Source organism: Corapipo altera, unplaced genomic scaffold (assembly GCF_003945725.1).
Source record: "Corapipo altera isolate COAL_440 unplaced genomic scaffold, ASM394572v1 23b, whole genome shotgun sequence".
Lineage (NCBI taxonomy): Eukaryota > Metazoa > Chordata > Aves > Passeriformes > Pipridae > Corapipo > Corapipo altera.
The window spans coordinates 2,964,301-2,985,915 of record NW_020884885.1 but is presented as its reverse complement, the minus strand read 5'-3'; the positions used below and the strand labels follow the sequence as shown (position 1 = coordinate 2,985,915).

General features: G+C 36.2%; 1 protein-coding gene across 8 annotated transcripts in view; it reads right to left on the bottom strand.

Annotated features, from left to right (window-relative positions):
- The window catches only part of GPHN (gephyrin), a 282,387-nt gene that overhangs the window by 102,935 nt on the left and 157,837 nt on the right, over positions 1-21,615 (bottom strand). For all 8 annotated transcript variants that reach the window (XM_027641753.1, XM_027641758.1, XM_027641759.1 and 5 more), the window contains 2 exons: positions 7,497-7,591; positions 3,275-3,341 (listed from right to left, as the gene is read on the bottom strand). In XM_027641753.1, the coding sequence (XP_027497554.1) occupies positions 3,275-3,341; positions 7,497-7,591 (162 nt within the window). The remainder of the gene's footprint in view (positions 1-3,274; positions 3,342-7,496; positions 7,592-21,615) is intronic.

The following is a 21,615-nucleotide window of genomic DNA, read 5'->3' as shown; positions in this document are numbered from 1 at the left end:
AAAAAGAATCAAAGAACAAAGACTCCACAACTCTTCTTGAAAACCTGTTCTAATCCTTAATTAGTGTTTTTGTTGGGTTTTTTTTGTTTGTTTGATTGGGGTTTGTTTCATTTTGGTTTGGTTTTCCATTTCTTTTTATCCAGCTGGAAGTTACCTTCTTCAATTTATGACTAATGTCTCTCATTCTCCTGCCAGGCACCTCGATAAAAAGTTTTCTTCATGTCATTTGAGGAGACTGCATATAAACATTAAATTATTGTAAAATAATGGCAGGGTCACAAGAATGAATTGCCATAGTGATGCAGTCAGGGAACACACAAGTTGACAGGCAAAGCTGGCAATTATTCCTTGTGTTGCACTTCAGTTTTGTTTCAAGCATAAGGAAGATTTTAAAAAACGTATTCTGAAATTTTAGAGTATCTAGAAAATAAATAATGACAAAAATTTTATAAATAGATACTGAAATAAATTCTTTTCAATAAATAAAAATGACTACATAAACAAAATAAAGAGCAAAGCATCCATTGGAAATTACTGGAGTTTATATAAGCCACTCTGTAAGTGAAACATGACTCACAAACACTACTTCCTCAAAGCTTCTAAATAAGAACACATCTTTCAGTTATTCCTTTAAGAGTAATGAATGATAAGTTAGACCACTTCACATATTTATAAATTCTTTAAAGGTTCAGTTTGGTACTGTGAAGAACTGGAGTAAACTGGATGATTGTAAGATGCTGTATAAAATTAATATATATTAAAACATATTTGTAAAGATAATAAAAATTATGATTTATAATGTAACTGCAAATCACAGTTATTATGTCACCATAGTATTACTTTTAAAATGGTTTAAAATAATGAAACATACAACCACCATTACTTCAGCAAAAACACAGACCTCCGGTAAGTGAAAAACAAGGACAACAATCCCTGAACTGACCAATAATTGTGAAAAAGTACATTAATAATTGACTCAGAGAATCACGTTCCCCACTCCTACCACTGAAATAGAACCTTGTTGGCTTGATTGTTGTTGCAATGGTTCTCAGTAAGTACTCTAAAAGCTCATGTTATTTGTGAAACTCATTGTGTTAGGCAATTGTTACTACACTTATGAAAATTGCCATAGACCAAATGATTTTAAGAAGCACCTGGTAATTTCACACTTTGCCCTCTTTCATAACATTAGCTATCTTTTGTAAGGCTAAAATAAAAAAGAGACCAGAAAAAATGGAAGTATTCTACAGATCTGGATTGAGTGGTACATGCCACAAAAATGTTCTCTGGAGAAAACACATTTGGCATGCCGTTAATTTTTGAGATTAAGCATTTACACTGCTGCCATTAATATTTTAATATCTTATTAAAGTAATATGTATATTGCTGCCATTTCATAGTTTCATATAAGTTTCTTATATAATCATATTTATACAGTGGAAAGGAAATTAGCAAGTCATAAAAGAGAAAAATGAGAGAAATTCCTGGTAACAATCTATCCTTTTTGGTCCTTGAGAGTCAGTCTGTTAGGGAACAATTTTTTCTACTATTCATCTTAAAAATCTTTGCTGAAATCTGATACTTTACAGATGCTTTGTACTAAAATAAACTATGACAGGACAGAGTATCATCACGACAGGAGCAAATAAAACATCAGTTTATCAAAAGCTTGCTTGTATAATGCAATCATACGACATTTTTTTCCTTTCCAGCAGAATTTTCTTTTTTATTACTTACTCAATATCAAACTATTGTTAAAATACTTATTAACACTTTTTCATTTCTTCATTTCTGCAATTTATCTGTCTTCACAGTCTGATTGCCTCAGGACAGAAAATGACAATTGCTTCTGTACCTAGCATGTCAGTAGTGCTACTGAACACAATAAAAAACATTAGAGATTGTAGGCTATTTAATCTCTTCAATAATACAACAAAAGACGTACTCATTTCCAAAATAATCTTCTTACTGGTGCATCAGTTCTTTAACATGTGGGGACCATTGCTATGTTAAATTCATGTGCATCCCTATGACTTCCCACTCTTAAGTGGAAAAATTTCAAGAAGGTATACTTCCACCTCAGCACCCTTCAACTCCTGTTGCATGTTTTGAAGACTTTTAAATTTCTTTTTAATTCCAGTCTCATTAGATTTCCTAAAAAGGCTCTAAGGAATGGTAGAATCATAGGAGGGCTTACTGAGTCCTTGAACTGAAACACGTTGACAATGTATCTGAAAACCTAAGGTGGCTTCTTGAGATCATAGCATTCAAAACATTTTCTCTTCAACTTCCAGATGACAGCCCACATAAACGCTGTTTACTTATCTCCAGAGACAAGTCTTTCAAAAAACAGTGACTTCAGGGCTGTGCTGCTAAACACATTAGTACTGTCTCCTCTGTGACTGGGTACTAATGGTTCAGAAAAAGTCTACCAGATATGCATTTGTTAGAGACCAGAGGTAAAGACACTTTTTAATAAGGCCACTGACATAGTCTGAGCCCTTAAGAAATAGCTTCTTGTGATGGGACAATCTACCTTAGCAGTTTTGTATCAGGTTGTACAGCCCACTATTCAGCTTGGCAGTATGTGTGTGAAGACTGTTTTCCTATCAGCCAACAACACAGAAATCAGTGAAAGATCTAGCCTTACTAACTCACACACACATACATACACACACACACACAAATTCCTGCTGAAATTTGTGTTACAGTCAAAAAGAAAGAATGAATAAAAACATAAACTAAGCAAAATGCAGGAAGAAAACAAACTGTATAAAGGGTGAAAAGCTGGACAGCAATATTGAGAAGATTTAAAAAAATCCTCAAATGCTCAAAAATTATGTTCCCTTTTTTCCCTCTTGCTGATCAAAATTGGGAATGTTCTTCATACTCCAGCAAGGTCTACTGTTCTGCCTTCCTCTTATTTCTGTGCAAAAAAGAACACTTTCTTGCTGTAGACAACCCAGGGATCAGGTACAGGCTAACTAGAGAAGAAGGAGGAAGTGTAAGAGACTATTATAGTCTTCATTAGTACTGCCTGCTAGAGTGAGTGCTTGCTTGCACTACATGTAACATTGTCCTGGTCACAGAGCACCTTCAATCAGATAGGAATTGTACCGTCCTGGGCTGAGGGTGATGGTGTGTTCACTTACATGAATATGCATTTCAATTTACTTTTGTAAAATTTGTTGTAGTGGGCACTTTCTACCATTCAGGACAATGAGAAGTACTCATCATGGTTCCTCACTAGCAGATCAGTAAGAACACTTCTTACCTGTGACCCTTTCTTGCTACCTGGTAGATTAATTATGAGAGTTTTCCCTCTGATTCCACACACAGGTCTGAAAAACAAGAAAAACAGACTGAAATTCTTGCATGCAACTATCTCCACTGTCAAAACAAAACCAAAGTATTTAAGATACATTCAATGATTTATCAGATTTTGTAAACCTAATTTCCAATATATTTGCTGATAATGTTCGCATAAAAGAACTGAGGAGAAGCTGAACTGAGAAAGCATCAAACCAGGACGACAGCATCTGACATTGAACTGATAGTATAAAGACTGGATAGATTTCCATCTTTATTTAGATCTGTGTAGCTTGCTTAATCCTATTGTTTACTTGTATCCAAAAAACTATTCGATATAGTCCCTATTTGATCCTACACATGTTCTTTTGCAATGTAATTGATGGTGTTAAACACTATGTTCCTGGCCAGGTAAAAATACTAAGTCATGTTTGTTGCATTAATTCAAATATGTCCTTTTTTTTAAAAAAAAAGATGCAACATAAGAAACACGAAGAGGGTAGTAATTATCAAGTGAAAATTGCACTTATGCAATTCAAATCTAATTCTTCCTAACAGTCTTTCCCTCAAGAAAAGACAAAACTAACTATCAAAGATGGAAGTTTTTATTTCACTTTTTTTGTCTTTAGGGAATTCCTTTGGTGTTCATGGAAGACTGAACTTAAACACTCCAGCAGCAAATGCTTTCTGTTGTTTAGTTTGACTCTTCAACATTTTAGCTAAATATTAAAAAAAAAAAAAATTAAAATTACTGAGTTTTGTCTTGAGGTTGTAAAGAGTGTTTCTTCTGTTTATGAAACCAGCAGTGAAAAACACAGGACTGGGATATAAGGATAAGAAAAAAGTAAAAGGACAATACCAAACCACAAAGACACAGAGGTTATAGTTAAGAGAAACTGTGACAATCACTTTACTGAACAAAAAACAAGTTACAAGTGAAGACAGAATAGAAAAGAAAATAATTTCCAGTTATGGCATTACCAAAAGTTTTGAGCCAAAGCATATGGTTTGTTGGGTAGCCAACTTCTCCGGATTCCTTCTTATACAAGTAATTCTCAGTGATTAAAGTCATTTATCGGTAACATGGCATTTTTTATCAGCGTAGCAATTATTTCCGCAACAGCTGTCATAATGCTCACAAGTAAATAGCAGAGAGATCATTTTTGTGCCACAAAATGAACTTCTGATATCACAGTCAAGCTAGCTTGAAGAGAAGTCTTACTTTCAACTGGTAGTTTGAATATTGCCTGACTCCTAGCTTCTGTTTTCTCATATTCACTTCTTTCGCATTACATACACTCAGTTCAGAAAGAATTCCTGGTAGCTGAGGAATGCTCTACTGCAGCACAAAGATGAAGAGCCTGAGTTAAAGAAATGTCTTCATTTATTCTTGTTGCAGTCATCAAGCCTACAGAGCACAAACTCAGTCTAGCAAATCCCATATATTGCTTACAGTTTATGACAGATTTAAAACAAAGGAAATAGGAATTGTCCACAGAGAAATAAAAATGACGTGGAATTCTGTTTGGCAGGTAGCTCCTTTAATAGTCTTCTTCTTGGCTCTTCTATTCCGCTTTAAATAATTTTGAACATTATAAGCTAAATAACCAGTACAATCAACCGATAATAAAAAAGGGATTAAACCAGTTGAAAACTGGTTTCTCCTGAAAACTGCAAGTTTTGGCTGCCAATAATCAGATCTAATGGCTCAAGAGAGAAATGGAGCTGACAAAAATTTCTCAAGAGAGCATGCAAAAGTAAGTAAAAGTACCTAAGAAATGCATGGCTTGCAAAAAAATATCGTGTGAAAAAACCCCATGATCTCCCTGGTAAGAAAATATGCTGTTAAAAGCAGAAAAGATGGACAAGGGAACAGAGAGTGCTTTAAAAAGCCACAGTAAAGACTGGCATGGCACAGGCAGTTGAAGGCAACGGATCAGGTGAAGGGAAGAGATAATTCTGGGATAAGGCCAGTTTTGGAAGGTCACACAGAAGAAATGGAAACACTTTCAGGGAACACATAAAAAGGTCTTTAATATTCTAAGACAGTCCCTGCTCGATTCTGGATCTGAATCTGAACTGAGAATGAGAGTGTCTCTGTCCCTCATTTGCACCCTACCCAGCCTACAAAATAACTTGCCAATGCTGGCCCTAAGGCAGGAAGACAGCCTATAACTTGTAACAAGTTTTAAAAGTTCATGTGATAAAATTCAACATGACTGACCTAACATTTCCAAACCTGCAGGTGATTTATAGATGTGTCAGCTTAATGTTACACAACGGAACTTCTGCTTTTGTTTTTTTATTTGAAAAGTCAAAGAAATTACAGGCAGAATTATCCATTAGAACTTCATTTCAAAATGAAGTCATTGAGAGGTAAGCTTAGGGTAAGTGACATTTAATGTTTTTTACTTGAAAAAATTAGGATTTACATTTCCCTAACTCTGTACCTAAAATTAGTGTAAGTTTCAGACCTCTTTTATTGTGTGTTTTAATTCTCATTGTAAGAGGGGATTACAGCATTACCTCAATTTGCAAAAAGTATATGAAAATATATATTAACAATTTGGGTCTTCAAATAACAATTGATGTAAGAAAAATACCAGAGAATGCGCCTGCATTCAGAGAAGATTCTGAATAAAGAGCACCAATACTCATAGTACTACACACAGGAAAACAAATAAGAGAGAAGTAAATTTCCTTTCCCCATCTTAAGCATTTGCACAGGAATTCTACAAAAAATTCTAATTATAATAAACATTGCATTCATGTCGAAGTGAGATTGCACAAGAAATCAGAATGTTGTAATTTTGTGTATTTAACTTTATGATCTGAACAGTGTTATAAAAATAATGGCCTTTTGTATGCTGATTGCTTTTAGGCCTGTTCATTGGGAATTTTTTTAAGGCCTGATTGCATGCAGCATCTTCGCAATGTTATCTCCCATCATTCTCATTAATTACTACTGAAAGTGGCTGTAGTTTAAGGGCCATTTCCTGTCTATATGTACAGAAGAGCCAGGACGCAATCCAGCATTTTGGTTCCACTGCCATTACAATATCCTTTCAGCCACCCTGATCACACCACATCCTAGATCAAACTTAGGGGCGGTTATCCTTTTCTTGGTCAGAAACAGAACAGCTAAATTAGCCTTACTCTCTTTGAGTAGCATTCTGTTATCCTTTCCCTTCAGATAAATACAAACTGATACAAAAAATTCTACCAGATAAAAAAGTGAAAATACTTTTTAACTGGTACAGAATTTGAAGGTGTTAACTTGGTAATGTTGCCCTTTCAGATATGTGATACAGGGTAAGGAAAGTTTTAAAATACCTTGTTGAAACATTAAACCTCTCATCTAAATGTCCTTTAAAAATGCAACTATCTGAACACAAACTTGTATTTTTAAAAGTTTCTTCTTTATTTCTTATTTAATTATTTTCTTGTTATACCCTCCTTATACAAGAAATCAAAAACCTGTAACAGCCATTGTTTCTTACTTACCTTGAAATAATGTGTAAGTGCAAATTAACTTATGAAAGGTATTGCTATTACTGTCCATTGTATGTAAAATGAAGCAAATTGACAGAATAAAATAAAAATCAACTCCAGAAAAAAATACAGAATAAGAGGTATCACTTATAAAACCCAGAATAACTACAGGCAGAGAAACAGTTACTAGTTATTTAGTAGGAATTACTAAACTCTAGGAATTAAAGTACAATATCTGAAAGGATAGAACAAAATACCATTTTACCTTCTACAGAGAGCTTCTGCTGATACTGGAATAAAAGCAATATCAAAACAATACATTTGTCTTTATCAAAGACTTGGGGTTTTTTTGCCAAACAGGGTATTTTAGTACTTGATGAACAACATACAGAAAAATTCTTCACTCATCACCCAAATGCCACAGTTCTAGAATGAAAAGACAGCTATTTAACAGTGTTCATCAATATTACAAATAACATGGATCAGAAAATACAGGAAGATACAGTTTCTAATAGAGACAACAAAGGGAATTAAAAGAGAAAATGCAATTATCATTCTTGGAATTTGGCAACTTTAGAGAAGTTAAGACTTCTAGTCTTGATAATAATGGCAGGAAATTTGTGCATAGTCATTGAATAACAACGTGTATTTCTAAGGAAAGAGTTCACCTTATATTTTTAAGGAAATAGTCTTACCTGGAGAGCATGCCCAGAGGAGTAACATTAAGTGATCCCATCAGCATTGCCAGGGCCATCCCTGGGGCTTCTCGCTCTATTACTTCTTTAGTGGCCTGCAATCAAAGATTAAATAGCAAAGTGAGCGACAAAATACAAGGATAAGAAAAAAATGTATAAAACCGGATAAAAATTGGGTAAGAATATCTCCTTATTTTGTTCTGTCAAAAAATGTTGTTGCTAAATTTTCAACACTGAAATACATTACAGAATTTTCTCTTGGTTGTATAAAATAGGGAAAGACAAGGGGGTTGGGAAGTAGTACTGTTAGCTGACTATGAAGATTCCTATAGAAAATTATAAAAGTCAGGACCCTATAAATATAGAAAGCATTAACCAACACCACAGAAATAACAACTGCCTCAAACAGAAAGAAAAAAGTGTTTGAGAAAAAGCAAAGAAAAGACTGCCTTCTCTTCCTCATCAATCTTGTGCATTTTCCTGTTGCATTTTCCCAGGCATGAGAAGGGTAAATCAGTCTGTGAGACAGAAAAAAAAAATTTGCAAAGGGAAGCCCATGTAGCAGGCAAGCAGAAAAATAGTAAAATGGTAATGATAGTGGCCAGAGGCTGAGGCCTTCCCTTTCAATCATGTCAGCAAAACAGTGTTTCCAAATAGGCTGATGGCTTTTATTCACAAGCAGTCCATATGCAGTGGGCACTGAGAGTCTGGAAGCAGAGTCTGAAAATTCTTGTCTTTTTAGTCCTTTTTTCCACAAAGGGAATCAGATGGAAAATCATGCACAACATTATGTCCTTACTTCCTAACACAAATTTTCTTGAACACTCAATCCATCCAATCTCCCAACTTCTAACTTTAGTTAGTACACAACATAAAGACTGCTTACAGTCTCACCCTCTCTTCATTTACCCCACAGTAGTTGCTGTTCAGTGGATCACACTGTTTCACATCCTGAAACAAGATTCTAACTTATTTGGCATAACTAAACTGGTTGCAATGATCATAAAACTGTGAAATCCGTGGTATAACAGACAGTCAAACTACAACACTTTGATGGTATAGCTATCAAAACAGAAATACAAAAGAGCATCTTAAATATAGGGATATGCTGAATAAGCTGAATTTTCTTGGCAGTTTGATATAGCAAAATAATAAAATGGAAAAAAACCAGGCAAAATATTTTGTGGGAAAGATTCAATTATAAATCACACCCTTGTACTTTTGTAAGCTTTTAGTTTACAAATAGAAAAACAAAGTCCTAGAGAAGGAAAATGACAGAATTAACCCAATCTAGGCATCCCTATGAGAAGGATCCAGAAGTCCTATACTAGTTATAGTATAAAATGCTTGCAGGAGGCAATAAATAAAACAGAAAAAAATATCCTTGAACAGTACAGATATTCATGTGTCCATATTCTTAAATACTGTCACTAACATTTAACATGTTTTAAAGGAATATGCCAGTATCAGGAGACATCAGACACAGCTACCATGTAAACCTTTGGGTATTTTATTAATAAGCAAACTGGTTATGTGCTCAGTTCTGGGAAGTTGGAACTTTGGTTTATACAAAACCAAGCAATTTCAATTCAGTAGCTGACACCACAGCCTCTTTTATTTGAAGCGTAGCATGTTGATTTTAGTATCTGCCATCCTATACTCAGAAACGGAAAAGCCATATAAATACAACGCAGTGACAGTGCTTCTACACAGAGGAAATGAGAAGAAGTGGTCTTGGAATGATGTAGACAAAACTAAAACCTCTCCATGGAGGAAGATTACCTGAAGGATAGCCTGAAGAAGGATACCTGCTGAGGTATTAAATTATCAATCACATTAAAAATTCTTAAGACTATCCACAGACCTGATGATTTTTATAATACAGAAGAAAAAGGCATCACAATGGTGAAGAGACACTTTGCTGACAATGAAAAGGTTGGTGAAACACGGAATTCTCTCTGTGTGCATATATAGGAAGTCTGTATCTATGCCTTTTATTTTCAGCTAATACCAAGCTTCAAAGCTATTCAAAACCAGTTTTAAATATAAAGTGCATTTTGAAATTTATTTTTTGCCCTTGAGCACAGTGACACTTTGAAGATATCATTAGTTAAAATTCTAAACAGGCTTCAAAGGTAGTACAAGATGCAAGAGAGTTCCATAAACAACGATCCTGCAGCTCAGGGAGTCCTTCAATGAAATTCAAGTCCATTCTCCAACTTCACAAGAAAAATGACCTTCACAAAATGTCACTGCTAGCAGGCAATATGATTATTAAAAATGTATAGACTAAGCAACAAAATCTGAAAGGGCACCAAGTCCAAACAGCAGTACATTCCTCAACAGAAGTTTCTAAAAATAGTTGTTTCAAAATATATATGCTTATATTTATTTTTAAAGGTAGACCTCTAAAAACATGGGAATGCTTCTGGTTTTCATATTTGCAGCCTTACTGCATAGATGTTAAAAAAACTGCTGCTGCTAAGTAACCACTTTTACAGTGACATCTGCTCTTGAAATCAGTCACTGGACAGCCCACTTTTGGGATGCCCTCAAATAACACAACTTAAAATGTGCAGTGTACAGGAACTGAAATAACCATCACACTGGGAAGGATGCTCTTAATTAGCTATACATATATGAATGAAATTAACAGTGCTGCAATGATTAACTTGTGTCTATCTGTTACAACTCTTTGTTTCACGTAACAATATACCAAAATGCTAGTGGCCAGGTTTTCTAATATTTCTTTCAGTATTTTTCCTTTGAAAGAAGGGTGGAGGAGAGATGTCAAACCTAGATTTTCATCTGTGTCCAGTTCACGAGTTAACTGTCTGGTACCAGCACCTGCCTGCAAGGAAACTATTAAAGAACTAGTGATTCAGCACCTTCACATTTTACTACTACTCTAGCAAGGCTGAATTAAGACTGTTCAGCCTTGTTTCATGGGCAATGTTTTTGCTGGTAGTCCATCCAGCTGTTGCCTGCTGCAGGGGGCCATAGTGTTGGCACAGAATGAATCACAGATCAAGGCTGTTGCCACTGGCTCTCTTACAACAGCGATGATGACACCGCTGGGCACTAGCAGGAAAAAATGAAGGTATTTCATTCGGAGCTGTCACACTGATGCCTTAACTGGGACTGAAGGTATATTCTCAAACCTGAGGCTGACAACTATATAAAAGGTAGGTGAAAAATACTGGAGTAAAATTGCATAAAATACTAAAATGACAGCAAAGAAGTGTCCCCAGTTTCTCAAGCATAAGGTGGTAATGCAAAAAAGACAAATGCATACAAGAGGGATGTAGGTGGAAGAGAGGGTTTCCACAGAAGCAGAAGGACTCGAAAATAAAAGCAAGAGTTCAGGAGACAGACAGAAATGCAGAAAATCCAGTTTGGAGGTTGCAAAGAAAGGCAAGGTTTGCAGTTTAGATACGAGAAGGGAACATGGGAAGAAGGAAGCTAAAGTGGAAAGGCAGAATTGTGGAGAGGAAGTCCCAGCAGTGGGACTGTCAGAAGGGCAGAAACGAGAGTAGAATGAAAGCAAGTGAGTGAAGTGAGTGGGACGGAAAATAGCAGGGGAGGTTGGAAACATGATTTTTAAGGTCTCTTCCAACCTAAACCATTCTATAATTCTACAAAGGAAGACTGCACAAGGCAGCCTGGACAGACAATACATGAGGGAAAAACTCAGGTGAAGCAAAAAGTAAGGCAGAACATGACAGAAGTGGCTGTGGGGGAACCATGGAGATAGACAATGGGACTAAAATTCTACTCCAGAGAGGAGAAGTAGGGACAAACAATTTAATTATTCAGGATTTACTAACAATGTCTATGAGAGCAGTACTTCTTATATTTCATTGTTATATGAATAAATCCAACTGATTTTAAAGCACATTTTTGATTGTTTACAAAGTGCCTTTTTATTGGAGTTAGGGCATTATGTTCCCAAACCAACTGATATATTTTTAGATATCTTTGACGTAGTTGCTGTTGCTTAACAGATGGCTCGCTGCCAACTGCTTTCACAGAGTTCTCTGCTGCTTCACTGCCTTTCTTTGCCTCCATATAAATTAAGTTAGTTCAGTTCCCAACCTGTGGAAGCCCTTCCAGGCAGTTTTTGGAGGATATATCCACTGCAGACTGATTTAATTAAAAGACCTAGGACTACTCTTGAAATGTTCAGAAACTCCTTATCTTTGTCTTTCAGGCACTAAGTATAGCAAAGTTTGACCTCAATAGTAAGTAATCATTTGAGACATTTCATATACTCTTCAGCAGTTTTTGGACAGTAATATAGTTTTATTTCTTCAACTAAAATGCAAATATGAGACTCAGAAGTCATAATAAATTCAATTAAATTAAGATGACAGAGACCGCCACTGTGGAAAATATTATTTCTGTAAAAAAAGTTAAAATCTATGACTCTGAATAGCATATCATAGAGCTATATATGCAAATTAATGGACAAATTCGCAGATAATTTATGTTTAACAGACTATAGAATTGACATTGATAACATTTTATTACCTATTTGAGCTTTTCACTGAAAGCTGAAATCTTGGAAGGGCCTAATGAAAGAAATACTTATATATCCTCTGCAACACAGCTCACAGTCAGTCAAAACTCAGAACAGCAGAGAAAGGACTAGAGAGACAGATCAGTCAAATATGCAACAAAAAGGTCAGTCATGTCTGTCAACCAGTTGTGTAAGAAGTGTATACTCTAGGAATAAAATTGTATCTCTCAGCCTGGAGATAAGATGCTTTCTTCAAGGTTATTTGGAATATGTCTGCTGGAGACAACACATGTGCCAGTAATTTTTATTCACAAGTCAGCTATTTCAGCTTATTGCCTACTTCCCTACTCTTATTTTGCAGGGGAAAAAATAGAGCTTACATGGAGCTAGACTGATCAGAGCTTCTTCCCTAAAAAACACTTATCTATTTCTTCTCCATGTACAATATGAAATACAGGTTTCAGCAGTCGGTTTCTTTTAATATACCGAAAAGTTTTTGGATAAGGATCAGTTTTGAGTCTACTCGTTCTCACCATCTTGCTGTCTTTTCTCGAGTTCTTCCTATTCCCTGCCACCAATAACCCGTGTGATGATAATCTGTGTCTTTTTTTAGGGACGTAAGGCTTGACAGGAACTGTGCTCTTTGGTGTTTTCCAAAATCAAATTTCTTTGGCTAATTGACAAATGGATAAAACTGATCACATATGCTATTGCTGCAAAACAACCAAAATCAAGTAGGTTTGTAAAAGTCTCTCTTGTCATCAAAGTTAATCTTCTAACAACATTTTAGAGTGCTGCAGTAAGAGATACATCATGCAATGGCTGTTTTTTCATATGTACGCAATTAGGATTATCATTGATTTAACAAAGTCAGATTATACAGATCCATATAAGTCAAGAGGGTAATGTAAAGCTGCTTCGAAGTAGGTGTTTGTTGTCATTTTAGAACTTTTGACAGATTCACACCCACACCAATGAACCACATGCACCTTAAAAAGGTAATAGCCCGACGGTTGTAATTTCCTCCAACAATAAATTATCCATTAGTGCTAATGATTTGGGTCTCTAAAAACCCAGTTGTATAGTCCCAGGGTAGCAGAGAATAACTGATGTAAAGCTAAATTAAGCAGCAATCACTATGTTTGGGCTCATAGGATGGACTGGTGGTGGCTAGGCAGACATCAGTCCAGTGCTGACCCTGATGAGTGTGTTTGTTCCTCCTCATGAAGTGACTATCAGCTTATGTGTATTTCACTGGACAGTAAGAAACTCAGTCTGAGACTGAGATTCTATTTTGATGTTCCTGTTCGGTACTTTTGATTTTAAATGATTTTGATTTTATCTGTGTCAGACACACACAGACACATACTGAGAGCACTCTCAGCCTTTTATATTTTTTTTTAATGTAAAATAAAACAAAACATGTCTAATCATATTAGGGTGGCTTACTCTACCACCTTTACCTCTTATCAATAGTGAGCTTGATACATACTCCTCCATTAACTGACCTGATTCCATGTTCCTTTTCCTCCTCTTCTCCTAATTTCACAGCTAAGGGTGAATGAAACCCTGATTAATGTGGCCAGTTTAAAATGAACTCTACGAACTGGTGTATCTGCCCACACCAATAATGCACTGACAATAATTCTGCAGCACAAGAATACTGCTTGCACTCAGCATATTTGCAGTGATTCTGCTGCTAGCAAGAACCTAAATATCACAGAACGGTTAAGGAACAAAAATGTGACAGCAATAACTGCTGTTAGATTAAACACAGACTCTGTTTTCTCTATTTCTCCCTATATCCATGATTCTGCCTGCAAATTGCCTGCTCCAAATTCCCTCACTGCCTTCACTGGCACCCATCAAATCATTTATTGTAGCCTAATGCCTACGGCATGATACTTGGGCTTTGGGAGCTAGTTCAGTGTCCTCCATGTTTATAAACTGGCATCAGTGAACTATTTTATCAGCACAATTCCACTGTGTATATGACTGGAGGTACCTCTGACAATACTCAGTGACTTACACATGACCAAGCCATGAATATATCTAATTCTCAATAGTTGGACTCTATTGATACTTATTTTTGTAAACAAATAATGATATATTATTATTAGAAATAAAATATAAATAATATTAGTTAATAAAAATCTTAGTATTTATTGTAACTTTCCTTAAAAGCTCATTTTCTTCAACTGAAATCAAACTAATTAAAATAATAACACTGGTTCTTTTTTACTTAGAGGTTGCAAAACATTTGAGGGAAGATGCTTGACACTTTATACACAATAGAGAAGCCAAAAATTTAAATTACTATACTAGAAAAAACAACATTGTGGAATTTGTAAATTGTTCCTTCACTTCAGCAGGTCTATATCTAAATTTTGAGCTAAACCTGGTTGCATCTGATTTACATAAACTTCATATATCAGTGATTTGTCTGCCCCATTTGTGTAATTGAAATGTTAATGAAATTGATGTATTTGGGCATTTTTAAAATATCACTTCTAATATATATAAAGTGTTAATATTTTTTATTCCTGATTGCTAAATAAAGTTTTAAGATCATAAATGTGTATAAAATATTTACCATAAAACTTGATCTTAATTTTATGATACTGCCTAGCCCCATACATTGTCATAAACCCACTAGAACAATCATTTTTACTAGCTGTTAAGCAAACAAACAGGACACTAAATGCTTTTCTGCACTATAAGGAATGCATTTAGGCTCTACAAAGTTGCACACAGCCCACCAGACGCATATGTTACAGCTGTCTAATGGTGTGTGTTAAACCAGTGTCAAAAGGCAGATTATTTGCAATGGGGGAGAGGTTAGGAGGATTAGCTTGTTAAAACAACAGCTGGAAACAAGCCACTGCACTTAGCACAAAGAAGGGTCAGGTGTCTACTTCCTTTTTCAGCTCTCTTTTTCATGTGCAAACTGCTGTACTTCCCACTTGAACTCCGCTTTGTGCAAGAACAAATAATTTTCTGTTCAGTAAAAATAGTACAGTTGAAGACTTCCCAGTAAAGACAGCAATACCATACTGCTATTACAAAAACAGTTAAAATTTTAGCTATTAACAGTTACTATTCGTTTAAGTTTTCCCTCAGTTACTTCAAACTCCTTTATATTTAATACAAAATGTAAAACCCTAGGAAATCTAGCCCAACTTTCACATAATTCTTTAAAATCTGAAGAAAAGAAACAAAACCTGAGAAGTAAAAAATTCTGTTCTCTGCAAATCACGGAGTCATGCAGCAGAACTGAGAGAAGTATGGGTATCTACACTATGTCAGTAAGAATTCTACATGACTGAACTGTAGAATGTAGGTCATTCAGATTCTCATGAATGTAATGAGCTTTAACTAATAGTGTAACAACTAGGAAGTACTGTCTCATAAAAAAAAGTAGCCTGGACAGTGCTTCTGATTATGTGTACTATCTTCTAGACTATATATCTATACCAGAGTGGAGTCAGGGTACAGTTAGCTACATTTCAAAACTAGTGCCAAGCTTAGATTCTTCTATAAAGGGGAGGGAGGGTGTGTTTGTGGGTCGGGGAAGTATACTAAGCAATGAAGTCTAGAACTACTGTGATATTAGGAAAAGAATAGGCACTATTCCTTAGAGATTCTCATCAGTACACATAAAGAATGAGGTCACCAGGTAGAAATGCACACCGCTTTCTTTTAAGAACTTGCCCAGTCTCTTGGTCAGTGAAAGAACCAAAAGTTCTTACTTGCAATTTCACTGCTGTAAATAAATAATTTTGCAATGCCTCAGCTCTAGCACATTAGTTACTGAAACTGAGATGTGGAACTCCTTTCTTTTGAGGATATTGTCTGATGTTTCCTAACATACACTACCTTCCGCCAAGAAAAATATGGCATACGAAATTTTGCACTTCTAAATCTCCAGTTTCTGCCACAGGTAAAGTAGCTCCTCCAAACAATTTCAGATCTCAAATCATCAGTGTTGCAGATTTAATAAAAACCAACACTTCCTGAAATACACCTTCTACACTACAAAGGATGGACTAATGAGTGATAATTTTTCAAGAACACACCATGGCAACACAAGAATTACAAAAAGTACTTCACTTTCTCTTAAGGTTCTCTTACACAGTATCTTTACCTTGCAAGTAAATGATAAATCATCTCTAATAACAGCAGCTTTAAAGTACTTCTGCCATAACCTAAAAATTCTTAAAAAGGATTCTTTTGTGACATCCACTGATGCAATTCATGTGTTCACAGTCTGAACAGTTGTCAATTTTGGCACACGTAAATGATGCTTTTATTAGAACTCAACAACTAAACAGATTTTGAATGACCTACTGTGCCTTTTGTCAAACAATTTCCTATACAGGATTATTTAACTTCTGGCACAAATTACATTTTTTTCCTCCAAGATTCTCATGGAAACAACTGAATGAAAATGTTTCTCAAAGAAGATGGAAAGTACTTTGTTGAGACTGCCGCAGCACAGAGCACTGAAATAGAAGACAGCAGAATTCCTAATCTATACTGAGGAAAATTAAATACATTGAGTTAACCTTTTCCTCTGGAATTTGATTTTACTATCTAATTAATTATTTACAATACTTTACAGTAATAGTTAACGATATAAAAAAAACCCCAACCCAGTAGAGAATATATTCCCTTTTTTACACTGCTACTAAGATGTTTACTATACGTATTTTCAAAACTCCGGTTTCTTAGAGTTTTAGAAGACGTTAAAGTATCTTTCATGCCCTAGGTAAAATCAGTTCAAGCATTTACTGACACTACTCAGCTGTGACAGAGCAATGCTTTTATTACAACTTCACACTGTATAGACATATTATGCCAGTTTACTTCCCAACTGCACACTCTTAATTTTGAAACCCTGAAGTTGTTATAATGTACACACCTTTCCATTGATACAGCAACATAGGTATATAAGCACCTCCCCTCACATACACTTCTACTGTGCTTGAAGCAGCAGACCATGTTGCGCTGAAAAATCTTTTTGCTTTTTAATAAAATTCACTTGGTGTCCAAACTTTGTCAGCAAACTGATTTTTATACCAGCAGTGTGCAAGTAGATCACTAAGAAAAGGGAGTAGCTTTCAAGAACTGGTAAGGCAAAAGAGATCCTTAGATAGGCACAGTGCACAAGTTAGCTCTTGCTCTGTGTACTCAAAATACAGACAGGACTGGACTCTTGTAATGAATGCTAAGCATCTCACTACCACAGCAAGTTTCTCTGCAGTATCAGGGCAGGGTATTCAGCATGCTGGGTAGGGAAAGTGGGTGAGAACCTGCTGGTGAATAGCCTGAGGCCCTGATGGAAACTGAGAGGAGAGGGAGGTTTGGGGCTGGGGAGGAAGGAGAGAAGAGCACGCACTCAGTGGGCATCCCTGTTGGAGGCGTCTGCCCACCCTCCCCACCCCAACCAGGTAGCGGTTGTGGTCCAGATGGCAGGTACACACCAGCCCCAAGGGACACCCCAGAGCTCACCTCACGCAGCTGGCAGGGCTGGGGTGAGCTTTTACCAGCACTAAGGGGACACCAGCAGAAATCAGTAAAAGATGCATGATTCATAGAAGATCTTGAAAGAGACCATAGTGTTAGGCCTTGCTGTTCATGGGTTAATTCTGTACACCACTTGATACATAAGTATTATCTGGTTTTAAAGGAAGAACTGGTCAGCTCATCGTAGGAAGTGGCAATAACCCTATCATTTTTCACTCTTGAAAAGGGAGCTGTAGCTCAAAAACTCAACCAAAATAAAAGGTGCAATGTGTAGCTTTCATTCAGCTTTGAAATCTGCAAAATCCTCCACTTGAGTGATGTACGTGATTGCAACACTACACAAAATAAAGCTTATTTCCTACTAACTCGGTCTATCTGCAAAAAGGTTACAAGAAAACAGTCTAATGAAGTTGTACAAATATTTCCTGAAAGCAAATAGTGAGGGTGAAAAAGATTGACTAGTGTTGCTATGATGTTCTATGAAAGCAGTAAAGGCCAAACCAAATAAAAGCTTAGGTGCAGTCTCAGATAAAATTTCCCAACCATTACATAAATCTGACTTCATCAAACTACCAAATGAAATGAAAGAAGCTCCAGCAAATCATACAATAGCTTGAGTTGGAAGGGACCTTTTAAAGGCCATCTAAGTCCAATCCTTCTGCAATGATTAAGGATATCTTCAGCTACACTCAGTTGTTCGGAGCCCCATCCAAGCTGACCTTGAATACTTCCAGGGATGGGGCACCCACAGCTTCTCTTGCAACCTGTGCCAGTGCCTCACCACCCTCACTGTGCGGAATTTCTTCCTAATATCTAAATTGACCCTCCTTCAGTTTAATACCATTCCCTTTGATCTATTGCATCAGATCCTGCTAAAAAGTTTGTTTCCATCTTTTTTATAGTCCCCCTTTAAGTACTGAAAGGCCACAATAAGGCCTCTCTGGAGCCTTCTCTTCTCCAGGATGAACCTAAAACCTGTCTGGGCAGAACAGTAGCAAAATGTATTGGGAGGAACAACTCTCTAACAGTCACTGATACACTACTTCGTGTATCCATCTGTAGGAATAAGGCCTAAAGTCATGAGATATGCCGTGAGATATGTGGTAAAGGAATTATTGTGGGCATGATGGCCTGTTGATGGAGGTGTGATACCCCTCATTTATATACACAGTGGCTGCCCTCCACTTTTATGATGGCAGCAACAGGATATTTGATTATAATCTCATCTCCACTTCTCCCAAAAGTATAAATTTTGCATTTGAAATCATCTTTGGCAGAGGATGAGAATACAACCCCATTCTGCAGACAAATCAACAGGCTTGGTCCTCTCTCCTCCCCAAAGATGAGACGCCTCTTCATAAGATTTGTTCCTCTGACTCCATTGGAGCACATCCAGGAAGACTTGTACATAGCACTATACACTTACATTTTGTAGATCTAGTGCATTTATCACAGTCAATTTACCAAGAATCTATAACATGTTGCTTCCATGAACTACACTACTTGTGAATCTGTGCTTGTGAAAGTCCTTATTGAACACAACCAGACTTATGGTGCCAAACTGGTGGCAATCAGAAAGTAAGCTGGCTGCACCCAGCCCCTCTGATCTCTAGGGAACAGCAGGAAAGCAAGGGGATTTATTCTCTGCCAAATTTCTACACTCTTAATGCAACATCATGTCCTCACTTTTACAACAAAAGCTATTTACCCACTAAGTAAAGAGGTAACACTAGAGAGACACTTGAACTTAGTATCAATATTCATTCAGCAAACTGTTACATGAGTTTTAACATCAAAAGCCTTTGTCGATGATGACAACGCATGAACCAAAAGGCATATATGTTCTTTAGCACAACAAGTTTCATCTAAGACATTCTTGTCTAAAATTAACCAATAAATTTTTCAGACTGAATCCAGATGCAATATACAGACTTAAGAAAATCTGAAGTTGATTCCAAGTTGATATGAGTGTCAGACACACTCACTGTCAGACACATTATTCTTAAAAGAATAGAAAACTTCAACTGAAACTGAAGGTAGTAATTAAGTGGATCAGGGCAGTGAAACACCTCCTGGAAATTCCAAGGGCAGGAAAATAATTATACACCTATCTTTCTTTTTGAGTGCAAAAGGCCTGTATTAGTTAGCAAGTTGTTTTTTTGTTTTTTTTTTCAGAAACAACTGAAGAAATTAGTTGCTTAGAGGTTGCAACGTTGCTATAATCAGAAAGGATTCCTTTAGAAAACAGAGAAAAATAAAGAAAGTGAACGGTAAAAAAAATAATTGGAAATTAAAAACTACACCAAAGAGAAGAAGATATACAAAAAACAGTCTCTCTCTTGAAAAATAATTTGTAGGATTTAGATATTGTAGTTCAGGAAATGACTATGAGAACTGTAACAGGTTTTTTTTTTTAATCAGAGATAATAAGGAAGGAAAAGAGTCTAATGAGGACTAAAACTGAGATACAACTAGGCTGAAAACAGGAAATTTAGTTATCCTGGAAAGGGAAACTCTATGACCTGGAAAGACTTGTAAGTCTTCATGACTGTTCCAAAAGCCAATTTTTGGTTGAAAAGTGCAAGATAGACTAAAGAATACCTTGGGAAAAAAACCCCAGAAAACAACAGCAACAAAAGATCAATCCCCCACCCCCCCCCCATTAAAAAAAAAAAAAAAAAAAAGTTGTATATCACCGTTACAAGGATTTGATAGAGAAGACTCTACTCCCAGGTCTTTGTGTGCAAATTTTTCATTGCTTCTTTAACCAAATGTTGACTCATTTATAAGACAAAACCTACAGTGTATTCTTTCAACTTACCACAGATATTTTTTAAAACTTATATTTGTACAATGGTCACCACCAAGTGACCATTTAATTATTTCAGATGGAAAACTGATTTATCTTGATATGTTACAGTGAAGCTGCCTGAGACAGTACTGCATCAATACTGTGGCAGGTATAGTTTTCAACTAAGAAAATTACACATATTCAAGAAAAAGCATTGTTTTTACTCCAATTTCTCTGCTTTTCTGCATGTGGAATTTATGTACCTTGAATAGTACTTGAAAATATCCCCACATTTTTCTGAGATAATATTAAGTTTTAAAAAACTATATTCAAATAACTAAAATGATACATTAAAAAATTACTTATGGTTCTTGGGATAAGAAATGAGTTCTAGTAGCGTCTTGTAGCCCTGCAGTACTAGAGTGAATATTCCTCCTCCTTTCCACCACCTGATACATCTCTCAAACAATAGCCTAGGGAAGCATCACAGTAAAATTGTGACTTAAAGCTTGGAGAAAGATTTACCACTGAGATCTGTTCTTGTCACCACACCCTTCAACAGCATGAGGTTGGTGGGAAGTGAGAGACTGCCAGCCTACCATCTTTAAGAGTTTGTGAAGTTGTGAAAAAAATATGCTCGGAGAAGCAAGGGAGGGTTGGGAAGGCTGAGAAGAGAGAGGACAGAAGAGCCTATGAGACTGTAAAGGAGTAAAGGCGGACATTCATGTCCCATGGTTCCTTGGAGCAGAATACAAGTTTACTGGTTTCTAGAGGTTAATGTGAAAACTGGGAGAAGGATCCTACTAGCTCTTACTAAGAATATTGTCAGCTGTCCTGGGAGCCATCCTCCACAGCAGCAAGCTGCTATTGGGAGCATGGGAACAAGGTGCTCTCCCACAGTCTTCCTCTGACTCCACGGCTGGTCTCGCACTTGGTGAAGGAGGCTACTGACTCAAGGGTGCTGCCCTGCCTCTATGCTTAGACATAATTTCACATATTTAAGGTACCTTTGAAGATAGCAAAAGTAGTATTAATATATCTGAAGAGATTAAAATCTAGAGTACATGAAATTTATTTAAGTGTAGTAAGAATTTATTATGAAATTATGACAGGATTCATTACGACAGAATATTTTCTCCAGTTCTTAGTTGGTACTGGACTCAAAAGCGCAATTAAACCCACACATAACAAGCTAGAAACTGTGGCAGAGCTACAAAAAGACAGGTCAAAGAAGCTGAATTAAAAGAAGAGGCAGGAAATCCTGCTTCTTATTCTAAGATGTG